The 25,345-nt window shown below is 38.4% G+C and overlaps 1 protein-coding gene across 1 annotated transcript; it reads left to right on the top strand.

Moving 5' to 3' along the window:
* The first annotated feature begins 1,102 nt into the window (after positions 1-1,102).
* Positions 1,103-23,478, top strand: CCDC34 (coiled-coil domain containing 34). The gene is made up of 6 exons (XM_003773655.4): positions 1,103-1,747; positions 7,896-8,025; positions 10,817-10,924; positions 19,857-20,015; positions 20,717-20,858; positions 22,963-23,478. The coding sequence occupies exons 1-6, from the start codon at positions 1,320-1,322 to the stop codon at positions 23,187-23,189; spliced, it is 1,194 nt and encodes a 397-aa protein (XP_003773703.4). The 5' UTR covers positions 1,103-1,319; the 3' UTR covers positions 23,190-23,478.
* The last annotated feature ends 1,867 nt before the right edge of the window (positions 23,479-25,345 follow it).

Raw genomic sequence — 25,345 nt, 5'->3', positions numbered from 1 at the left:
TAGAGTTGGTAATTAATAAATGCTCACTGCCTCTTCTTCCCTTTTATATCTTCAGTGCCTTTTTTTTCCATTTTATTTTCAGTAGTTGGCAGAGTACCTGGCATATAGTTAGTGCTTAATAAATGCTCACTGGCTCTTCTTCCCTTTTATATCTTCAGTGGTTGGCACAGTAGCTGGCATAGAGTTGGTAATTAATAAATGCTCACTGCCTCTTCTTCCCTTTTATATCTTCAGTGGTTGGCACAGTAGCTGGCATAGGGTTGGTAATTAATAAATGATCACTGCTTCTTGGTCCCCTTTATAGCTTCAGCAGTTGACACAGTACCTGGCATACAGTTAGTGCTTAATAAATGCTCACTGCCTTTTTTTTCCATTTTATTTTCAGTGGTTGGCAGAGTATCTGGCATATAGTTAGTGCTTAATAAATGATCACTGCCTCTTCTTCCCTTTTATATCTTCAGTGGTTGGCACAGTAGGGGGCATATAGTTGGTAATTAATAAATGGTCACTGCTTCTTGGTCCCCTTTATAACTTCAGCAGTTGACACAGCACCTGGCATACAGTTAGTGCTTAATAAATGCTCACTGCCTTTTTTTTCCATTTTATTTTCAGTGGTTGGCAGAGTATCTGGCATATAGTTAGTGCTTAATAAATGATCACTGCCTCTTCTTCCCCTTTTATATCTTCAGTGGTTGGCACAGTAGGGGGCATATAGTTGGTAATTAATAAATGGTCACTGCTTCTTGGTCCCCTTTATAACTTCAGCAGTTGACACAGCACCTGGCATACAGTTAGTGCTTAATAAATGCTCACTGACTTTTCCCTTTGCATCATCAGCGCTTAACCCGTATCCAGCACATAGTAGAGCATCAGGTTAAGGGTCCTTGACACAAGGCTAAGAATCTCCATGTTTATGGAGCATGGTATCCATCTAAAAGGACAGGAAGGTCGGCCCTCCCCCTTCCTGGTGGGAAGCTGAGGAGAGGGAGCTTTGGGCAGGGTTTGGGGACACGGGGGGCCGGGCCAGGTCCAGAACCCACAGCGCCCCTCGCGGGCCAGTCGGGCTCGCGGGGAGACGGCGCTGACGCTAAGGGCGGAGTAAAACAAAGCCCCGGCCGCCCGGGGGTAGGGGAGACGCGCGCCGCCCTAGCAACGCGTGCCGCTCTCGGCCCCGGATTGGCGGCGGCGTCCGGCGCGGTGTCTCCTGGGAGCGCGCTCCCGCCGCGGCGGCAGCGCCGGTTTGAACTTGGCAGCGCCGGCGGCCGCGGCCTTCGCGGGGGATTCCGTTCGGCCTCCCCTCCCCCGGCCCGACCCCGGCCATGGAGACTGAGGAGGGCGCGCAGCCGTCACCGCGCAGGCGGGAAGAGGCCCCTGGAGGCGCCGGCTCGGAGCCCGCTGCGCGGCCCGCCTCGAGCCCGGCGGCCGCCTCGCTGCCGTCCCTGCCGCGCAGCCCGCCGAGGAACTGCGACGAGGCCGAGGAACTGCGGCGGCGCCGGAGGCGGCACCCGCCGGAGCCCGCCCCCCGGGACCGGGCCGGGGCCGACCGCGAAGCGCTGCCCGAACCCGCCCCCCGGGACCGGGCCGGGGCCCGCGCCGAAGCGCTGCCCGAGCTTGGGAGTCCGCCGCCCCTGGCCAGCCGGGTGGAGCAGGAAACGCCGCTGCTGCACGGGGAGGCCGAGAACGGGGAGGCCGACCGCGGGGAGAGGGCCGCGTCCCCGGAAGGCGGGGAGCCCTCGGGGCGCGCCAGGTAAAGGGGCCTGCCCCATCCCCTCGGTCCTTCCGGAAGCGACTTGCGGCCCTGAGCGTCTGTGGGGCTGGTAGTCACGGTCCGCTCTAACCAATCTCCCTCTCTGGCCCCGCCCCCTGCACCTGCAGAGCTCCGCCCTCTCTCCCTCCGGGAGCCCTCTGGTTCTTATCTTAGTGTCTGGGCCCCCACCCAGACCCCGGCACATCCTTCCCCCTCCCCCGCCCGGAGCTTCCACGCCCCCCGTGACCCACGCCGGCCCACGCTTGTGCCCAGCGTCTTCAGTCCCTCCATCACCGAGCCGAGGAGCAGCCGCGCGCCCCGTGTCTGGGTTCCACAAGCTTATAGAGGTCCCGGCTGGCCCTGTGTGAGGGACGGATCACCGGGCGCGAGTTTGGGAGCGCACTGATCCCAGAAAAGGAAGGACCGCGCTGGTTTCCTTCCCACACTCAGAGAAATTGTAGAAACCCCGAGAAGTAACTCGCGACGGCTTTAATCCCCGAGAGCCCGTCATAAACTTCCCACTGAATCCCCTCTTTCCGAGTGAGGCCGGGGAAGCCGGTTTACTGGATAGAACGTGTTGGTGCCTTCGGGGCTTGCTTCCAGATCTGTGTCTCCGAGGGCGACTAAGTTACTGATCGCTTCCTGTTCCTGCGTTAGACTTCCAGGCTGGCGGAAAGCCGGCATTGGGGGAGACAGGGGAGGAGGCAGTTTGTATACACTGATGGCACTTCTGCGTTGTCCCCCCCTCCTCCCAAAAAGTTTTTCTTTTTTTTTTTTTTAATAACTTTTTATTGACAGAGACCATGACAGGGTAATTTTTTACAACATTATCCCTTGCACTCACTTCTGTTCCGATTTTTCCTCTCCCTCCACCCCCCCCCAGATGGCAAGCAGTCCTATATATGTTAAATATGTCCTAGTATATCCTAGATACAATGTATGTGTGCAGAACTGAACAGTTCTCTTGTTGCAGAGGGAGAATTGGATTCAGAAGGTAGAAATAACCAGGGAAGAAAAACCAAAATGCAAACAATTTACATTCATTTCCCAGTGTTCTTTCTTTGGGTGTGGCTGCTTCTGTCCATCCTTGATCAGTTGAAACTGAGTTAGATCTTCTCTTTGTCTAAGAAATCCACTTCCATCAGAATACATCTTCATACAGTATCATTGTTGAAGTAGATAATGATCTCTTGGTTCTGCTCATTTCACTTAGCATCAGTTCGTGTAAGTCTCTCCAGATCTTTCTGAAATCATCCTGTTGGTCATTTCTTACAGAACAGTAATATTCCATAATTTTCATATACCACAATTTATTCAGCCATTCTCCACTGATGGACATCCATTCAGTTTCAGTTTTCAGCCACTACAAAAAGGGCTGCCATAACATTCCTGCACGGTCCCTTTCCCTTCTTTATAATCTCTTTGGGATATAATCCCAGTAGTAACACTGCTGGATCAAAGGTATGCACAGTTTGATAACTTTTTGAGCATAGTTCAAACTACTCTCCAAAATGGTTGGATTAGTTCACAACTCCACCAACAATGAATCAATGTCCCAGTTTTCCGCATCCCCTCCAACAATCATCATTATTTTTCCTGTCATCTTAGCCAATCTGACAGGTGTGTAGTGGTATCTTAGAGTTGTCTTAATTTGCATTTCTCTGATTAATAATGACTTGGAGCATCTTTTCATATGACTAGAAATAGTTTCAATTTCTTCATCTGAGAATTGTCTGTTCATATCCTTTGACCATTTTCAATTGGAGAATGGCTTGATTTTTATAAATTAGAGTTAATTCTCTATATATTTTGGAAATGAGACCTTTATCAGAACCTTTGACTGTAAAAATATTTTCCCAGTTTATTGCTTCCCTTCTAATCTTGTCTGCATTAGTTTTGTTTGTACAGAAACTTTTCAGTTTAGTATAATCGAAATTTTCTATTTTGTGATCAGTAATGATCTCTAGTTCTCTTTGGTCATAAAGACCTTCCCCTTCCACAGGTCTAGAGGTAAACTATCCTATGTTCCTCTAATTTATTAATAATTTCATTCTTTATGCCTAGGTCATGAACCCATTTTGACCTTATCTTGGTGTCTGGCGTTAAGTATGGATCAATGCCTAGTTTCTGCCATATTAGTTTCCAATTTTCCCAGCAATTTTTATCAAACAGTAAGTTCTTATCCCAAAAGCTGGGATCTTTGGGTTTGTCAAAGACTAGGTGAGCAACCAATTTCAAATCTGTTTGACCATACCAGCCTCTAACCCATTGCTCGTCATTCTGACCATGATAATTATACAGTGTCTAGATTTAGCAAAATCTTTTAAAAAAAATTTTTTTATATATATTTTTATTTTTTTATTATAGCTTTTTATTTCCAAGATATATGCATGGATAATTTTTCAGCCCTGACAATTTAGCAAAATCTTTTATACATATTGTCTCTTTTGTTTTTCACTACAACTCTAAGGCCTTAGATGCTTTTATCTTCTATTTTTCACTTGAGTAATCTGTGGCTGAGAGACATTAAGTTACTTGCCCAGAGTCACACAGCTAACAAATGCTTGTGACAGGGCTCAAAAGTTCTGCCTGACTTTAGCTCTAGGTATATGAAAGCCTTTGTCATAAGTCTTGCCCGAAATCCTTTATAGCTGAGGGATTGTTCTCCTTGACAGATTAGAAGTAAAACAAATTTGAGTATCCTTTTCTCTTCACTATTTGCTAACATTTCACCTATCCCAAGAAGTTGGATCGTCTCTCTTTGATCTTACCTTTTATAGAGCTAAAAATGCCTTCATCCTTAGAATTCTTCACCTATTTCATACTACTGCTCTTGACATTTCTAGCCAAATTGGTTGACTAGTGATTCACCAGTGTTGTCCTGTTCTTTCCTAAGTCTGTGCTCTCACTTCTCTATTTGAATAGGTCAAGTTGAAGCGCTGTTATCAGTTATCTTGTCTTTATTGTTGTGATTTAATGTTGGTTTTGAATCTGGCTGTAATGACTGTATGAGTGAACCTAGACAACTGATTCTAATTTGCATTTGACAATAGTAACTTTCTTTTCTGATAAGATATTCTCAGCTTGATTTTTTTTTTTTTTTTGGTGTTATTTGATACACATTGAATACTTTTCCATAATTTCATTGAAAGAAAGTATTCTTGCAGTTCCTCCATTTGATCATACATAGCCTTATGTTTTCATCTTTCCCTTGGCTTCACTCAATTTTTAAAACTATCATTAACTTCACTGAAACCTAGTCACTTTATTCTCCTCTCCTTTCCCAATGACTTCTCTGACTTTTCCTTCCATTTATATCTTAACCAATTCAACTATATGGCTTTTTCCATTCATGAATCATTAGTTCCCTTATGTTATTCCCAGTGCTCTCCGAAACCTCAGTTCTGGGTTACCCCCCACCACTCACCTATTTTGCACCTGCTCAGTGCCAGGTGAGGAGATCATTCAGCCATGTTGATGGAGTTCACAAGTTTTTATTGACTGATCTCAACTAGACCCTCATCTCTGCCTGGCAGTCCTATTATTCTAACCTAATTGACTCTATTGTACTTTTCACAGTGACTATTTTAGGTTTTTCCCCACCTCTGGCCTCCTGTACCATTCTCCTCCCTTTTTGTGCAGAAGTCTAGATCTCTTTACTCTGAATGGCCTTTACTTTTTTCCTAAAGAGGAGAGGAGAATGATACAGGAAGTCAGAAGAGGGGGGGGGGGGGGGAAAGAACCTGGAGTAGTCCAGAATCTGCTCACAGTAGTGCCAAATGCAAGTAACCTGGGTTCCCCAGGGGCAGGGGCAACAGGCCAGATAATTCTAAGAAAGTGGGTCTAGTCTTCGCTACCCAAATAAGAATTAGTTAGGCCTGCCTGCAGCCATCAATAGTGCAGGAGCTGAGTTGACCAAAGCACAATCCATCATAGTCAAGGTAACTCTGGACTAGGAAGTTACCAAAGTAAAAGAAAGGAGAGATTAGGTGACTAGTGCAAAAAACATTCTCAGAAGATTCTTTGAAAAGGAAATGTTGATGAGACAAGATCTCTGTATCTAGGTCTAATCTCTTTCCTAAGCTCTATAGTCTTCCTGCCAAACATTTCTCAGCTAAATATCTTTTAAGACTCTCAGACTCAATGTTCTTGAAAACTCCTTAGATTTGCCACAAAACTTAGTTCTCTGGTAAAATTTCCTGTTTCTATTTAGTGTATTACTGTTCTTTTGGTCATTCAATTTTCCAGCCTTGGTGTCATATTTAACTCTTTACTCATCTATAACCAATCTTTTGTCTGCCTTATTGATTCTCTCTTCTTGACTCTTTAATCCATTCACTTGACTACTTCCTTAGTTCAAACCTTCATCACCTCACCTGGATTATTGTAATAGTGTAGTTGGTGAGTTTCAACTTTTCTTTCTTCCTTCTCTGATGCATCCTCTATGCAACTGCCAAAGTAATCTTCCTAAAACACAAGTTCTGTCATGTCACTATCCTGCTCAAAAGCCTTCAATTCCCTATTTCCTCTAGAAGAAATGTTAACCTCTGGTCTTAGTATTTGAAGCCCTTCATCATCTGGCATCACATCATCCTTGACACTTCATTCCAGTCAAGTTGGCTGACTTGCAGTTTCCTAATGTGGAAATTCCTTCCTCCATCTCTTCATGCTTAAAGTCCACTGCATGCCTTTTTTTTTTTTTTTCTTTTTCTTTTTTAACCTCTGCCTCTTAGAATATTTCTGATTACCTTGAACGCTCGGCTTGTGTTGCTTCCTGTAAGAATTTTCTCCTGATCTGCCTAGTTAGTGTTTTCTCCTCAGTCCCTATCTGTTTGCATATAAAATATGCAGTAAAATTGTTATTTCAATAAAATAGGTCTTTGAAGGTAGGGAAGTTTATTTATTTTGTGCACACAACTCCTATGTTTGTCATAGTGCTTTGTGTATAGTGGGCACTTAATAACTTGTGGGATTAAATAGTTGCTGTGAAACCAGCTTTACTTCCTTTGCCTCTCCAGTGAGCCTCTGCGGGCTATCCTTCCACTTAATTGATACTTCCTTTTGTTTTCTGGTTTCATTTATTGTGAGAATAGTGATATTGAGATGGTTCATTTCTCTTAGGGGTATGTCATGGCCTTGACCTTGGGATAATGAACACATATTCAGAGTACCTCCAACTAACTTAATGTTTATCGATAGATAGTCTAAAAATTGAATGATACTTCAAGACCTCTGCTCCCTTTTCTGTTGCTGTACTACTAACATGGCAGAAGTGGAAGGATATTCTCTGAGGACCATGTTTACTGTGTGTTTTTCATGTATTATTGCCAAGTCAAATAATTCATTACCTAGTGGCCAACTTGTGGTGATTAGTTTTAGTTATTAGCTTGGTCCTTAGAAAACAGGCACAGGATGGTCCTGGAATTAACCTCAAAACCTTTCCACATGGCAAAATCTGCCATTATGGTGTTTTGCTAGTGTAATCTTTGAAATTCCAGACCTGTCTCTATACTGAGATATTGCAGTAGGATTTTATGGAGAATTAAAGGACAACTCATATTTATGTTAAGTGGACGATGTGATTTTTCTCATAGTAGTCCTTGGAGGTAGATAAGATGGTAAAAAAAATATCACATTCCCATTTTATTAGTGAGGATAAATGTATTGAACCTCAGAAGGATGACTTGCTTGTGGTCATACATCTTACTAAGTGTCAGAGTTGAAATTGAAATCCTGGTCTTCTGATTCTGAAGTGCCCTTTCCATTTTAACTTAAAGTAAAATTTTGTTTTTGAAAGGAATTTTCAAAAAAGTAATTTTAGCTAGTTCTTCTATATCATATAAATTCAAAGACAGCGCAGTCATTAGTATTTAATGACTTGATATTGTTGATGGGGTTTGTCCCCCAGCAGTGCTAATCATAGAGCCTTGGAAAACATGGTCTTCATGAATTGTTGTGCCTGAAAAAATTCATTATCTTGATGACTGACCTTTGGGTGGTCATTTTTGTGAATTCCTTTAAAATCTAAGTCTCCTTATTGAATATAATAAAATAGGTATTACATTTCATTTTTTATTCTATAAATCAACTTGACTCTTAGGTGAACAAATATTTATTAAACAGTTTAGAATATTTTCTTTATCAACAGAATTAAAGAGAGAGAAACTTCAGAAAAAGATCAGTGTCTTGTATTAGAGACAAGTCTGACACCTTGGGAAGAATGGTTTGTTTGCAAAGAAAAAGAACAACGTGTTCGTCTGCAAAACAGAGCCTTAGAGGTAATGATAAAGCGAGTTTCTTTTTTATTTAATAGCCCCATATGAACTTGTAGATGTTTTTCAGTTAAATGAAAATTTCCACGAATCCTCAGTGTCCTAATAACGAACAAGATAAATTTTGCATTTGGCTACATCATGTTTAATGTCCTACTTCAACCTTGATGCTAAGTGTTTGCTTTCTTGCAGTTTCAAGGGATGTTCATTAAGCACTAATCCCTTGTGCTAGGGGAGAGGCTGAGTTCAACAAGACCTGCTCCTTTTCTTGGCAGAAAAAAAAATGAGGCACAGAATGTTAAATGACTTTCTTAGGGCCACATAGCAAGTTATTGAACTTATAATTTTCACTCCTTCATTTAAGTTGTTGGTATTTAAAAAAAGATGAATTGCTGAGTTAAAAAGCCTGTGAAAGACTAAATATTAGACCTTGACTTTAGAACCTATCCCAGAGCCACACAGAAGGTAGAGTCAAGATGGCAGAGAGAAGCCAGGAAGTTACCTGAGCTCTGGAAACTATGCTAAATCAAGCCTCTAAATGTATTTGAGAGTGATAGAACCCATAAAAAGATGGAATGAAACAATTTTTCAGCTTAAGGTAACTGAGAAGCTCTTTAGGAAAAGTCTGTCTCACTTAAATAAAAGGGGAGAGCAACCCAGCTTAACCCTAGCACAGATCAGCAACCGAGGGCCTTCTGGCTCAGCGTGCTGGTGGCACAGCAGGTCCTGTGAGACTTCCAGCCCCAGCACAGAAGGCACATTGTGAGCCTTGGAACTGGCACAATAGGAGTGACTAGGCTGGGCCAACCCAGCACAACGGGCAAGCTACCTCTCCCCCAGCAAAAAAAAAACAAAAAACAAAACAGTGTTCCTGTGCCCTGGGAGCAAAGCTCAACTGCAAAAATGAGAAAAAGACCAAAAAGAGCTCTGACCACAGAGAGCTACTATGGTGGCAGGGAAGAGGAGAACATTAGCTCAGAAGAGGTCAGTAATGGCAAAATGTCTACACGTGAAGAACTTCTTGCCCAGCAAAATTACCTAACAAATATTTCCGTACTTAATACCAAAAAATGGTTCATACATTAAGCATTAAGGTTCTTGTGAACTTGAAAGGTTCTCAGTATTTTAATTTATGTTTTTCTTCTCAAATTATTTAACTTTTCTGTATTGATTTTTTTTTCTCTTCCAAGTAGAATGTAAGAGTGTTTCAAAAGTTTACTTGTGATAAAAAAGGAGAATTGGGCTTTTGACAGTTGAAAAAGCTGTTTTGGGGTAAAACAAAGCATAGATCAGTTCTTGGAGGGAAACCCTTCATTCCCCTATTGTGTAAATTGCAATGGCTCCCTAATTTTTTGGGAGCAAATAGAAAACCTTTCCTTTCTTACTTTTCCAAACTTCATGTTATTAAGCCAGTGACACTGGCCTTCTTTGTTAGTCCTAATGCAAGATTGTCCAACCTCTGACTCTGGACATTTCCACTGGCTGTCCCCAGAACTTCCAAGGTCTGGAATTGGCTCTTCCAAGTCTTGGCTTCCCTGTGTTTTTTCATATTTTAACTAACAATACCACTTTCTGCAGTAAGCTTTTCTTATCTTCATTAATGCGGATGCCTTTCCCTACTAGGTTGCATTTTGCCCTCCAATTAGATGGTGAGCTCCTGAAAGGCAGGATTGGGTTTTTGTCTTCTTACATTCCCAGGGCTTAGCACAGTATCCAGGACATGATAGGTGCTCTATAAATATGTGTTGAGTGACTGCCCGGCTGTGGGGCAGGAATTAGTCTTTTATGCTGAATTTATGTTACTAGTGTAGGACCCTAAGGTTGGGAACTTGGAATGATGGGTATTGTTTTTCCTAAGTGAATAATGCTTTAGGGAAGTCAAAGTCAGATAGATACCAGGGCCACTAAACTGTAAATTAGGATTCCGAGGGCACATACTGATTTAGAAAATCATATATTAATATTATTTATATTTTATTGTGTTTTTAGATATTTGTTAAATATTTCCTAGTCACATTTTAATTAAACTTGGGGCCTCTGGGTGTGCTGTGGTCTTTGTATTTGATGCCTCTGTTGTAGGAAGTTAAGAAATTATTCTCAGTCCAAAGCTTGTAATAGAAAAAGGGAAGGAAACTATTTAAAAGGGACATTCATGGAGAAATAAGAAAAATAATTGGTAAATGACTAACTTTTTAAGGTATCCAAACTGGATTGACAAATTGATGAAATTCTGAATGTATGTTTAACTTTTTTTGCTGTTCACATTCATTCTCTGGAAGAAAAGTTCAAATTTGCAGACTCAGATGACAGCATAGCAGTTAAATAGTCAGGAATATGAACTAGTTTAATTTTCTGCTCCAATTACAATAAGGTTATTGAAAAACTTGTAGGAATTCTTTTTTTCTCCAAGAAAAATTCCGTCTTTGACCTATGTTTGAAATCTCGTTTGTTCAGCTTCAGGGATAGTCTAATTCCTATCCTTTGTCTTCAGCAAAAACTTAAAAGCCTTTCTTATTACCACCCCTAGTTATTCTAGTTCTTTGGAGTTATCTGTTGGATAGTGTACTTTGGTACCAAAATTTACATGTTGAAAAACTGCCAGTAATAATTGAAATTTATAGTAAAAAACTAGTATCAATAGTGCCAAGTAGAAATTTGTGTCTCTAAAAAGTTTTTTTCTTTACTTTTCTTCATTAGCCAAAAGTTATTTTTGTTACATATAGTTATACATAGCTTTCTGTGGGATTTAAATGCATTATTAAGTGTTCTTTTTTTTTTTTTTGTATTGAAAAAATAGGAACTACATTTACTACAAGAAAAAAAAAGAGAAGAGGAAGAGCGAGAAAAAAGAAAAAAAAATGCTGAGGAAAAACACAAGGAATGGCTTCAAAAAAAGAATGAACAGGTAAGAATTTGGCCTGAGGGTCAAGCCTGGGTCACCTTGTTGCCCATTCTTCCTCTCTTGCTGTTGCTTCTTCCTCCTCCTGAGGATTTTCCCAGGCCCTCCCCTCCCCTTTGCCCTCTTCCTTCTGCACTCTCCTGGGCAGTTTCATCCTCTTGCCCAAACTTTTGGTGCAGGTGACTCCTATCCTGGAATGTCTGGATAGCATGATTTCTGCTCCTGATCTGTGAGACTTCAGGCAAGTTTTTCAGGTTCCTCTTCTATGAGATGGAGATGGGGTTTGGGCAAGATGGCTTCTAAAGCCCTTTCCACTTGAAATGTGTGGTCCTTTGAACTCAACAATTTTTTCTCCAAATAACTCTTCCTGATTCTTTGTTTCTGTTGATGATACTTCCATTCTCTCAATAAACTAAGCTTGAAAACTTGTTTATCCTCTTTCTTTTCCCTTTCCTTTTCTCATTTAGCATCTCTTTAGTTTTCTCTCCTTAACAATATAATATCTCTTGGCATATATCACTTCTCCTTGTATTCCTTTGACTATCACTTAATTAATTCAGGCCCTTATTAACTTTTGTCTAGATGATAGTTTTCTGACTAGTCCCATTGCCCTGGTCTCTCACCTGGTCCCCAATCTATCCTCTATTTGTTACTAGATTATTCTTGATAAAGCATTATTATGATTGTGTCAGCCAGCTCAAAAATCATCTTTGAGATTCCTGTTGTCTGTTACCCAGCTTCTAAAACTGTGGTTTGTGATTCCGTATGGGGTCTCATAACTGAAAGTGAAGGTTGTGAAATTATGATTTATTATTAGTAAATGTTTGATTTGTATACCTATAAATGTTCAAATACCTGGGGTCATATAAAATTTCCTTGGGCAAAAAGGGGTTGTGAGTGGAAAAAATTTAAGAAGCCCTGGTCTATGGGATAAAGTCCCTTTTTAAAGGCTTTTTACAATAGGACCTCAGCTTATCTTTGTCATTTTATTGCTTGATAAACCTCTGCATATTGTACTCCAGCTTGAACCTCTTCATTTCTGTTTTTCAGACTTTAGCAGTAAGCACTTGTACTCTTTATCATTCTTGTGGTGCTTATCATATACTGCCTTGGATATTACTTAATCTTTTATATTTATTATTTACCATTATATAACATAAACTCCTTGAAAGTCACACTTAGCTTACCTATGTTTTCTTGTTGTTAATTAGTCCTCAATACATATTTGGTGAATAAGTCAAGTGTAATACATTAGGGATCCATTTCCTTGATGGATATGAAATGGAAAATGGCCATTTATTTTCATAGCAATTTTGAGTACATCATATTTTCCATTTTAATGTTATTCACTTAAAGGGGTAGTACTTTCAGTACTAATTTTTATATCAAGTGTAATGATTCTACTTTTTCATAATTACAATAAAACCCCATCAATTTATACTGAGGGACTTCTGAATTGCAGTAAAACGTAGTGTTTTGATAGTCTTTCAGGTAGCTAAAAACAGTTTTTATATTCTACTTTCCTTATCCCTTCCCCTTAACATCTTCTCTCCCCTTCCTTTCCATCTCTCACCTCCTTCCCCCTCTCTCCTCCCTCCCCCCTCCTCCCCCGCCCCAGCTCCTGGCTAGCTAGTAGAAGATGTGAACATGACAAAGGTTTTTGCTTCATGCATTTTTAAAATTCATATTTATGAAGTACATTGTGCTATGCCATTCTTTCCTGCTAAAAGCCTCTTATCTTATCTTCTAATTCCATGCAGCTAATTTTACCACACTAATCAATTAAACAAGGTTGCTGGACTTCTGAGAATGCAGTATAATGGTGTGAGGTGAAATATATATGTGTATATGTGTGTATAATTAATTGTATAATATATGTGTTTAATTGGTGGCATTAAAGGCTTTGAGATGTGACTTCTTTTTTGGATAGAAATTGCGGCTAGAATTTAATTAGGAAGACATTATAGTCTTTGGGTGTATATGTCCTGTGGGTGCAAATTGCCTGTCTCTTTATTTGAGAGATCAAGTATACACTCAGGAAAGATGTCTGTTTGTGAGCACACAAAATCCCTAGGGTACCATTAGTCATTTAGGGAGCTAGGCTGGTGTTAGATGAAAGTGTGTCTTATTTGGAGTCAGAGAACCTGGATTCAAATGCTGGTTCCATCGTTTACTCTTTCTTTGACTCTGGGAAAGTCATTTGCCTTATTCACTCTCAATTTCCTCTTCTGTAAAATGAAAGGTTTGGACCAGAAGATCTTTGTGGTCCTTTTCAGTTCTGGATCTAGCCTCCTATGATTTACTTCATTTCTTCTCTTCTTTAAGCCCGTCAGATTTTTTCTGATTTCTAGCCTGGGCTATTTTAACATCCATTTACAAAAGTGGGGCCCCCTGGTTTTTCTCTTCCTGTCTGACATCTCATTTTTTCCTCCTTCCCTGTTTACATTCTCCGTGTGTGGTCCTCGGCTGCCTTAGACTCTGTCTATGTTTGAGACATCTCAAGGGTAGTTTCTGTCTTCAGGTCTTTTTCATTTTGGTCTCTTTAACTGACTGACAAGTGGCGTTCCTGATGCCCATTTCACTGGCCCGTTTTTGAAATTGACTCTAAAAAGAAATGATTTGTCTCATTTGGCTGTGTTTCTTTTTGTATAGCCTTATTAATTTAAGCTTTTCTTTCTTGTTTTGAAGGACAGTTTTCTTTTTCTTACCCATAATTATTTTGTATTCAAAGAGAATTGTTTTAAAATATTTTTAAATGAAAGTCATTGCCACAGTTCCCACAACATGGGATTGATTATTTAATGTGCAGTGGGGTTGACATGGTAACATGTATTTGTACAGTTATGATAATAAAGGCAGCACATCTAGTTAACAATAACAATAAATTATTGGTATTTCCACTATGATTCTTCTTGCTTTGGGGTAGATGTTTGTCCAACCAAAGGGAAAAATGTAGAAGCTAGACATAGTGCTGTAAAGAGTAGGCAAATACTGTCCTAGAAAGGCAAGGTAAAAGGGGTTCTTGGGTGGGCATTATTTAGATTGTCCTTCAGCTCCTTCCTTTTAGAGCAGAAATGGAAAGTATTGGGCTTGGGGATATATAAGACTGGTGAAACAATTTGCTAAGGCTTGCAGACAATGATGAAATCTGGAAGCTAGAATTCAAGTGGTGAAAGGTTGAAAACTTGTAACTAGCTTGAGTTCTAGAAGTTGATAATTTTGTATGGTCTTTGAATGATGAAATAAATATCCAAATTTGGCCCTTGGTGGGGAAAAAGGTTTCCCATCCCTGCTTTAGAGGACTGTCTGCAGATATTAGTGGAAAACAGGAAAGAAAGGATCAGAAAGAAGCAGAATGGAGTTTAGTGAACTTTTACTTGTGTGTTTCTTAGCATGTAGAACTGCAGTAGGAACTGCAGAAGAATGAAAGTCATCTCATCTGGCTCCCAAATTGCTGGGTGCTTTTAAGGGACTTTTCTCATATTTACAAGTCTGACTCAATAACATATGTTGTGAAACCACAAAGTAGATGTTTCTGGATAAAAGCTACTACCACTGTCATGGTCGTAATGGTATTTATCAAAACACCAGATAATTTTTTAAATCCAATTAGTCCATGTATAAAACGTGATTATTTAGCAGGAAAATAGCTGTAGTTTTAATCTTAAGTGTTGGTGGGGTACTTTGCCTCCCTGGAAATGTCACTTTCAGATTGGCGTATTCAAAAGAATGTTAAGTTAAGATGAGCTGAGTGGTGCCAGGCCTAGCTTGACCTTAGACTAATTTTTGACCTTGAGCAAATCACAGAACATTCTCTCTTAGTCTTGTTTTTCTTGTAAAATGGGGATAATATTGACTTCTCTGCCTCATATACTTGGTGTGAGAGATGAAATGAGATGTGTGATGTACTTTGTAACCATAAAATGTGTTAAATTATCTTTGCTAGTATGAAATTTTCTACAAAGAAGAAGAAGGAAAGTATTCTTTGTGTATTGTGGTTAGAAGTAGATGTCTGTAATCACCACTTGGAAAACAGTATCTCTATATTGTTTCTTTTTTCTCAACTAACAATAGAATTCCTTTAGCCAGTCAATATTAAGAGCATTTTATATGCCCAAAGCTACCACACTATTAATAAAAAAAAGTCCTTATGAAGCTCACATTTTACATTTTTTCCACTTTTTTTTATTATAGCTTTTTATTTATAAGATATATGCATAGGTAATTTTTCAGCATTGACAGTTGCAAATCCTTTTGTTCCAACTTTTTCCCTCCTTTCTCCCACCCCTTCTTCCAGATGGCAAGTTGACCAATACATGTTAAATATGTTAAAGTATATGTTAAATACAATATATGTATACATATCCTAACAGTTATTTTGCTGTATAAAAAGAGTCAGATTTTGAAATAGTGTACAATTAGCCTGTGAAGGAAATAAAAAGTGCAGGCAGACAAAAATAGAAGGATTGGGAAGTCTATGTAGTGGTTCATAGTCATTTCCCAGAGTTCTTTTGCTGGGTGTAGCTGGTTCAGTTCATTATTGCTCTATTGGAGCTGATTTGGTTCATCTCATTATTGAAGAGGGCCAGGTCCATCAGAGTTTGTGAAGACCGTCAAGAAGCTAGCTAGACCAGCAGCCACACGACCAGCAGGTAGGAGAATGGAACCCAGGCCCAATCTCTCCCAGCTTCTCTTCCTCTCTCTCTCTCTGCCTCCACCCACCAAGATCGTCATTTCCTATACAACACATCAGGACTTGCACGGAGAATGGGCAGGGACCATTCTTTATCCAAGTATAGCCCAATTACTATTTAGCCTCATGTGCTAGGGACCTCAGTGCATCAACTCAAACCTCAGCCCATTACAAGAATTGATCATCATATAGTATTGTTGTTGAAGTATATAATGATCTCCTGGTCCTGCTCATTTCACTCGTCATCAGTTCATATAAGTCTCTCCAGGCCTTTCTGAAATCATCCTGCTGGTCGTTTCTTACCGAACAATAATATTCTGTGAAGACCGCGTATTTTAAAATCAGCCAGAGTCAGGAATTCAGGTTAGGGGAAAATCGTCAGTCTTTATTCTCAGTGAAGAAAGATCGGAGGTGGAAGAGAATGGGCAATAGCAATGTGTGCAGCTGAGTCAAGAAGCTAGCTCGACCAGCAGCCACACGACCAGCAGCTACAAGCATAGAATCCAGGCCAATCTCCCCCAGCTTCTCTTCCTGTCTCTCTCTGCCTCTACCCACCAAAATTGTCATTTCCTATACAACACATCAGGACTTGCACAGAGAGTGGGCGGGGGCCATTCTTTATCCAATCATGTATATTAATAGAGTATAGTCCAATTACTATTTAGCCTCATGTGCTAGGGACCTCAGTGCATCAACTCAAGCATCAGCCCATTACAATATTCCATAACATTGATATACCACAATTTATTCAGCCATTCTCCAGTTGATGGGCATCCACTCAGTTTCCAGTTTCTAGCCACTACAAAAAGGGTTGCCCCAAACATTCTTACACATACAGGTCCCTTTCCCTTCTTTAAAATCTCTTTGGGTTTGGCAATTGTCAATGCTGTAAAATTACCCATGCATATAACTTGTGAATAAAAAGCTGTAATTAAAAAAAAAAAATCTCTTTGGGATATAAGCCCAGTAAGTAACACTGCTGGGTCAAAGGGTATGCACAGTTTGATAACTTTTTGAGCATAGTTCCAAAGTGCTCTCCAGAATGACTGGATGTATTCATAATTCCACCAACAATGTATCAGTGTCCCAGTTTTCCCACATTCCCTCCAACATTCCGCATTATCTTTCCCTGTCATTCTAGCCAATCTGACAGGTGTGTAGTGGTGTCTCAGAGTCACATTTTACATTTTATAGTTGTAGAAACACATATGTTTAGGCTTATAATTCAGGAATCCTCTTTTCTCATTTTTCAGTTTCTTTTCATTGTTAATTTTTTTTCCATTTTAAACACTGTAAACATTCATTCTCTTCTTTTGCTCCTACTTATTATCCCTATGAATCTGGGTTTCCTCTCGTTTATATAATTTATTGATATCTTTCTTGATGATTCTGCCTGATAAGAGTGTTGTGTTGGGCTGCATCAGGGGTCAGGAAGAGTCATCCCAAAGTGGGTCAGGCACTCTGAGGCTGTTCAGTCTCCCAGTACTTCTTAACTTTGTGCACTAGTTTTTCCCTCTTGTTTGGAAATTTCTTATAAACAACAATTCCCTAGTGTTTTCTACAAAATACTTTCTAGTCTTTAGACCTTCTTGTCCCAGTGAGGAATTCTTATGTAGAATGCCACTTCCTTTTTCATTTTTGCTTTGGGCGATTTTTCCTCACTCCATTGATATCAGGGAAAATTTTGTATTGATATAAAAAAGAAATTGTTCTCTTGACCACATATTTTTCCTATATTTGTATATGCAGTTTTCAGTTTACAAATCAGTTCTGTTACATTCAGTTTTATTTTTAGTTCTGAATTCCCTTCCTTCTACCTCGCCCTTGTTATTTTTGTTTGTCTCCTTTGTTCTCAAGGAGGACCATGACATCAGGGAGGTGACAGTATGGCAAATGAATTGGATTTCAGTGAGGGAAAGCTGTGCAAGGTCACAGAGCCACCTGGGTCCAGTGGCAAGATACAGATCAGGATGACTGGAGATGACCCTGGATGCAGTAGGAGACCTTGGCCTTATTTTTAAACTCAGGTCTTTAACAGAGCACAGTTTGACTGAGATATCACACCTATTCAGTGATTAATGCTAGGTCCCATTAAAGCAAAGAACGGCCTCTTTCACCTAGTCCAAATAAACAAATAAATAAATAAATCTGGGAGGGGAAGGCTCTCAGCATTTCTGGCCAAAATACCCTTACCTATAGATGTTCTTAAAATTGTGTGTGTGTGTGTGTGTGTATGTATGTATATGTATGCATGTATGTGTATATGTGTGTGTATGTTGTGTAGATATGTATGTATGTATGTGTATGTGTGTGTAATTATCAAAATTTTATGTATATATATAAAAGGAGACACACATACATATTTAATTGCTGGATCTTCCCAAGATATTTTACTGGCTAAATTTCTTTTTTAAGGACTATGCCTTAAATCCAAGCTACTCTGACTCTCTGACTCTCACTGATTGACCAACAATAAGTCCTAGGCCAAGCCCTAATTGTTTATTATTTGGATCTTGATTGATTCGGAATGAATGTAGATAGCACTCATTTCTATTTTGACCTCCCCCTTACCTATATATGGAAGCAAGAAAAACAAAACCATTGTGAATATTTATTATCAAGCAAAACAAATTTCCAGATTAGCTGGGTTCATACATGCTATGATCTGTGCTGTTGGATTATGAATTCTGGAATTGTAGTTGGTTATTTTTTAGAGTTGCTAAGTGTTTCAGAGATGTTTTCCTTATAATTTTTGTTGTATAAATTATTCTGGTTTTACTCACTTAATTTTGTATCAGTTCATAAAACCCTTCCCAGGATTCTTTGAAATCATCCAATGAGTTGTGTGACACTAAGGATTTATCATTGATAACCCTTCTCTCCCTCTCCCCCTATTTTGGCAAGGCAGTTGGGGTTAGGTGACTTATCCAGGGTCACACAGCTACTAAGCATTAATGTCTGAGGCTAGATTTGAATGCAGGTCCTCCTGACTGCAGGAACTGTGCTCTATCTACTGTGTCATCTAGCTGCTCTGACAACTTAAGAATTTATAAGGCTTTTTTGGAATTTCAGTGACATTTTCAAAGAACACATGTTTTAAAATGGTGATCAAAGTCTCAAGCTTGTCTACCATTATCTATTTCAGAACTATTGGAGAAAAGGTTAGTTTTAGTAACCCTTGGTGTAGTCTCTTCCAATGCTATGATTCTCTGATTCTTTTAACAGAGCCTACTGTGTTAGTGTCCTGCTGCTGTCTAACAGGAAGTATTTCTTCCTCTGCTACCCTGTAGCTATAGTGGCCATAGCCACTGACTAGTTTCCTGCAAAAGGTAAAACCTGTAGATTGTAACCTGTAAATTGTTTCTTTGTTTTTTACTATTGAAGTCTTGTAGGATATTTCTCCCTTTGTTTCCATTTTTGATAGAGTACATTTGGAACATTACTAAATGGGGTGTTTTTTATTATTTGGGGGGATAAAATATGTGTTTTCCTCCCAGATATTCAAGAAAGGAATTGTAGTCTATCTTTCTTCTGCTACATAGAGGCTGGCACTCTTTGGTTGATACAATATTGCCTGATTTTCTGCATTTTGAAAATTGCTCCCTAAGTCTTTATTTATTTAAGCACTTTTTAAAAGGCAGATTAGAATCTATCTTAACCTTTCAAATAAAAAGGAAATAAATGTCATTCCCTTATGTGAAAATATTTTTAATGAATTTTTTTTTTCATTTAAAGAAAAATGATGTGTAAGAATAATGCACTGATAGAAATTTGGGTTGTCTTTAGCTTACTTGTGAATAGGGTTTTAATGTGTGGTAGCAAAATCATGTATTTGACAATATTTGGAAGTAGAAAGTGAAATCAGTTGATAGAATATAATTTCTATATTACTTTGTATAATGTTTGCTTATATACATGTTGAGATATATTCCTTCCCCACCCCCTCAATTTGAATGGGATCAGAGATGGTTTTATTTCTGGGTTTGGGTTTTTTTTTTAAATCCCTTAGGGCCTTTGCACTATTAGGTGATTAATAGATATTTGTTGAATTGCCATACAGGTATTAATTTTTATAAACTTTATTATCTAGGAAACATACATGTGTATAATTTCTTTATGGAGTAAGTAGTCTTATCTTTTATAAGGAATCCCATTTAATTAAATTTATTGTTCGAAATTGTTAGTTTTTCACCTATTTTTAGAGGTGTATAGATTGTTAGATTTTTCTCCTGCTTATTTTTAAAGGAAAGAAAAGAAAGGATACGGAAGCTAATTAAAGAAATGGAAGAAAAAGCAGCAAAGGACCTAGAGAAAGAACATTTGCAAGAAAAAGCCAAAGAAAAGTATAAAGAATGGTTAAGGAAAAAAATAGCTGAAGAACAAGAGAAAAAAAAAAAAGAAAAGGTATGGATCTAATGTGATGCAGAGAAGTGTGTCATGCGACAAGGACCCTTGTCCTGGTTTAGCTGTAGACAAAATAATTTTGTGAGCTTTTAACATTTTGGGCCTCAGATTCCTTCATCTTTCAAACAGATAGATGCTCTCTGAATGTTAATATTGTGAAATTTTTTATGGTCACAACTAAACACTCATCTTTTAGTGTCCACGTGAGTTTGATTTATCTGGGAAAAAGTATTACAACACTTAGATAATTGGCATGAGATAAATTATTCTCTGATGTTCCTTATCTTTAAGTCATATGTTTAAGACATTAAAAAAAAATTCTTCTTTTGAGGAACGTTTTGCTCTACTTGATTTATGTTTGTTGGGAGTGGAATTTTGCTATTCTTAAAGCAAATCATTTTAGGCTATTTTGGAATATTTTGTATTATAGTAATGAGTCGTGTCATCATAATGGTCAAAACAGATATTTTCAAAAAGTAAATGGCAGTTGTCTCCTTGTTCTTGCTGGCTTGAGTGTTACTGAGGAAAGGGGCTTTCATTGTATCTCAGGTGAGAGTAAATTTCACAGAAATCACCCTCAGATGACTTATTGTTTGAAGGTAATGAATAATTGAAGTAGATAGTCTCTTAGATGAAATGACCAAATCTCACATAGATTTGAATACTTTCCTTCAAGAGAGCTTTCATTTCATCATTTTAAGGAAAAAGAAAAGCAGCGGCTTGCTGAACAGCAAGAAAAAAAAGAAATCTCTGAAAAGAAGTTCAAGGAATGGCTGGAAAATTTGAAAAACAAACCTCGTGTTATTCCAAGGAGCTATGTTTATGCCAATGGGAAACTGACAGGTTAGTTCTTGTTCTCTGTGACCTAAATAAAGGCAAATGAGCTCATGATTGGGGGAGGAAGTTTCATGTTGTTTGTTTCTTCTTGAAAAAATTAAAGTTTATGAAATAAAAAATTTTTATCTAAAATTGCTATTTCAGCAAATTGAATATAAGTTCTATGTATAAGCACAAATGAAATGATTTTCTAAATCATAATTGGATTTCTCTCAAAAGCAGCTGTGAATTTTAAAACAGTTGTTCTAAAATTGTGCTTTTAAATCAATGAGGATGATAGTGAAAACGTAGTAGAAAGTTTGACATTTCTTCCAGTTGGCCCATGAAGGCTTATTCTAGAAAGGTTTCATGTTTGCTACTCTTTTTAACCCTATCTAAATTAGAGCTACAGATCTCTTTCGGAGATTATTCTCGTAACTCCAAACACCAGACAGCACATGAACCAGACAGAAAACCAGTTGCTTTTTATGCTTGGTCTGATTATAGATGGTGGGGCATAGTTTCTTTGTGCTTTCTGTTGGAAACTCATAACTTGCTGACAGCTGCCTTCACTTGTCTAAGTGATTTATTAAAAATACTCCCATTCTGTTGTGTTCACACAATAGAACATATTCCAGACTTTGTTTTGACCACCCCAGTGAAGTGTGTGTTGAAATATCTTCATCATTGATGGGGGCTGCCATTGTGTGAGTGACACATTCCTGCTGTCAGGGCGTAGACCTCATGCATGGCACAGAGGTCATCAGTTACAGATTCTAAACTGAGTTTACTTGTTTGGCTTCTATGTGTTTGAAGAAGGTAATAATTAAGCAACGATGGTATAATCAGAGGGGAGTGAATGTTAGAGACAAAGTTATGACTAGGTATTCTCTTACTAATCAGGACTTAATCATCATTAGATGAGTTAAATTGCTGGGTGGTTTTTTAAATGGATTCTGCCAGTTAGAGAAAATTTATATTGGTAGCTTTTTAAAACAAATATCACCTAATTTTTTCCCCTCAGAACTATTTGTATAAGAATATGGTCATGATAGCAGCTAAAAATAGCATATTAATTTAATATTTTTTTTAAAAATTACTTATTTTATCTCATTTGATCCTTATAAAAACCCAATTCAACCCACAGATAGGGTACTGTAGGTACTATTATTATTGTCACTTTGTATATTGGAATCTTGATACTTGGAAAACTCCAGGTGACAAGATGAGCATCAGAAATAGAATTTAGGCAAGTCTTACTGAAATCTCTGGCCTATATATATTTTCATGACCCGCTCTCTTTATTCTAATAATCTTAAACTGTTCTGTGGTAGTTTTTGTATCCAAATCACAATCATTTTTTAAAAACATATTTTAAGTGAAATATATGAAAAAGAAGGTGATTTGAATCTTTACATAGTACTTGTCATCTGGCTTTTTTTCATAATTTCATATAAGGAGCCACAAATTTCATATAATTGCATACATTCATTACAATAGAAACTGTTGATAACTAATTGTATGTTAAAATTATAGTAATGCAATGAATCCTTGTTAATTTGAATGATGCCAATATAAGCCTTAAGTAAATTTAGACCAAGATGTGTGAATTAAATATTTTATATCACTTTTCTTTAAAATTTCAGGGCCTTATTTGTGAGACCTTGAGTTTAAAATGAGTCACATTTCCAGTGAAGAGACTCAAGCTGATGAAGGCCCTTCTCAACTTTTAATCTTGTCATTTTGTTTTTTAACTAATTCAGCTCATATGATGTCCTGATTTATTATTAATTTATTGTTTAAGCTCCAGGATGTCACAGTAACACTTACCATGGTGCCTGACACATAAGAAGCCCTTAATAAATGCTTTTTGACTGAGTATATTTGGAAAACTGCATTTCTTTTCAATATGCTCAGATTCAAAGTTTTTCTAAAGCTAGACGGTTTATAATAAACTATCTCCACTTAGTTCAAATCAGTGAGTCTTTCTTCTATTGCATTGTGAGGGGCTAATTTTAAATTGTTTTCCCATCTGGTTCATGTATACATTGGAAATGATTTACTATCTTTCTTGGACTTTTAAAAACAATGAGAGTTTTTGGGGAATAATCGATCTACTTTTCATTCTTAGGTTACTACAGTGGAATTGCCTACCCACCTCCAAGCTTTTATAATCCAATCCCATGGAAGCCTATTTACATTCCCCCACCTAAGGAACCAAAGACTGCTAATACTGTGAAGAAGACGAAGAAGAGCAAAAGAACTCTATCCATTCCGCCTTACAGGTCCTCATCTTTGGTTCTTCATAAAAACAAGGGCAATCTTTGCCTTGGAACTCTGTGCAGAATACAAAGATAGTATATGTACCGAATAGCTTAAAACCGCTTTTAAAAAACTAGAGCTATTTTTGTAACCCAGTATTAGCTCAGTATTTTGTGTGATGATTTACCAGTTACCATTTTTATATTTGTTGGTAGGAACCTTCAAATTAATTAAGGGAGATATTTGCACATTTTTAAAAATTTTTATTAATGTGTCAAGGGTGTATGTAAAATTAGCATCTATGCGATTAAGAAATGTTTGTATTTAACTTGTCTGTAACAATTTTGTAACACCAATAAAATCAAAGATTGTTCTTGTGTTCTTCCATAATGTATGTCTACAATGTATGTTCTTAGGATTATGTATAACAATGTAATTAGAATAAATCTTGTAATAAATCATTTTAAATTGCTTATTTCAGATAACTCTTAGATGAATCTTTATAAGGTAGAATTTTATGAAGGAATCAGAAACCAGAATTGTTGATGATTTTAGTATTTCCTGCAAACATTTTATTTGAAAAAACAAGCCATCAACCAGCATTTATTATTGTACTGAAAACAGAGATGAGAATCCTGAGTTTTGTAAAGAGGAAAGTAAGGACAGAGTTATTTAGCTTTGGATCTCAGGTAGTTCTTTAGGGAAAATAGTCAGTGGATGATAATTTATATATAAACTTGGCTGAAATAATGTTTGTTTCCTAAAAGGATGTTTTAAAAAATCTACTCCCTCAAAATGTATCCCAGAATCATGCATTTTTACTGTTTAAAAGGAAGTAAATACAAGTCTTTTTTACAAAGTCTGATACCAGGATCTTATTGACAATTAAATTGAAACCAACAGTAGTATCAAAGATTGTTTTTAAAAGTGAACAGAGTTTTATTAAAATTTAAAACTTTTAATCATTATCTGATCTTTTTTTTCTTTTAGAAGAAGAGCATGGAATGAACATTTGTTATGGCAATTTAAAAATCAGTAAGTTCTTGTCAAAGTGACAAATGCTTGGAGAATTGCTTCATGCCTCTGCGCATGTCACAAGATCCCAAACTGTTGATTTATCTTCTAGGCACGGCTATTGGTCAGAAAGAGCTTCTGAAGTCTCTGAGGACAAGTGGAGCCTCTCCTTGCTGAGCTGTAGGATTCCTACCACCCGAAAAGCATCAGCAGTCAGACAGCCTTTGAGTGAATGAGGGATGGGATGGCTGTCAGGGAGTGTCCAGGGGACCGAGGTCTAGATTTATTCAAGTAACTTGGGAGAAGCTCATGACAGTCTGACTCCTCCATTAACTTCCGGCTGATCATAGGATTAAGTTCAACAGTCTATTGAAAATATCAAGTCTGCCAGTGTCTCAGTAATGTAAGTGTAACTTCACACTTGACTCTCTTTCTCCCTTAACTTTCATATCCAATCCCTAATTCACATTTGGGGTTTTATGATGTATAAAGAACTGTACCCAAAACAATCCTGGGAAGTAGGTATTGGAGGTATTATCACCCTCAGTTTACAGCTAAGAAAGTGGAGTCTCTGGGAAATTAAGTGCCCTGCCCACTAACCCACAGTAAGTATCAGGACCGGGATTTGAATCTGGGTTTTTCCTGCCTCCAAGTTCAATGAACTTTCTAAATGACATTTGATGTTACCAGTCCTAAAATGTGGCACGGTGAGAGTAGCAAGCTGGAGAGAGGGTGAAGAAAGTAAAGTTAAGGTATTAGAGGACGTTTGGATCCAGAGTGTGGACTGAGTCACTCGTGCTTTTGTGCTTTTCATTAAACTTACTGTGTGTGCACAAATTGTAGATAAGATGTGGTCTAAGATGTGGTCCTGTTCTGTGGCACTGAGAGCCAACACAAATCTCTAAAGGTAACCATATCATTGTTTATAGAAAAAGGCAGAACAAAGTGAGTGCTGGGTCAGGGAGTGCCTCCCAGAGAAGGGAATCCTGACGTGGCCTGAGGGCTAACTAAGAACTGGATAGGTCACTAGAGTGGGAGGGTGCTGAATCAGCAAAGGGAAGGCTGGAGGTTGGGAGGCTTGTGGAAGGAATGGGGGCAGCTGAGTTGGGCTAGGGCTGAAAAGTGAGGGTGGTACCTGGCTGTGAGGAGGGCAGGGCCCATAGAGGACCCAGTAAAGGGTTATTAAAAAGCTTCTAGCTGATCAGTGACTTGGCCATTGAATGAATCTGAGACTAGAG

This window comes from Sarcophilus harrisii, chromosome 6, assembly GCF_902635505.1.
Source record: "Sarcophilus harrisii chromosome 6, mSarHar1.11, whole genome shotgun sequence".
In the NCBI taxonomy this organism is placed as follows: Eukaryota; Metazoa; Chordata; class Mammalia; order Dasyuromorphia; family Dasyuridae; genus Sarcophilus; species Sarcophilus harrisii.
This window is presented reverse-complemented; position numbering and strand designations above follow the sequence as displayed.

Excerpts from the sequence above, each read along its gene's own strand:
- CCDC34 (XM_003773655.4), top strand. The coding sequence starts at position 1,320 with ATGGAGACTGAGGAGGGCGCGCAGCCGTCACCGCGCAGGCGGGAAGAG. Across the intron at positions 10,925-19,856 it reads TTCAAAAAAAGAATGAACAG|GAAAGAAAAGAAAGGATACG; the intron begins GTAAGAATTTGG and ends TTATTTTTAAAG. Across the intron at positions 20,859-22,962 it reads TGCCAATGGGAAACTGACAG|GTTACTACAGTGGAATTGCC; the intron begins GTTAGTTCTTGT and ends TTTCATTCTTAG.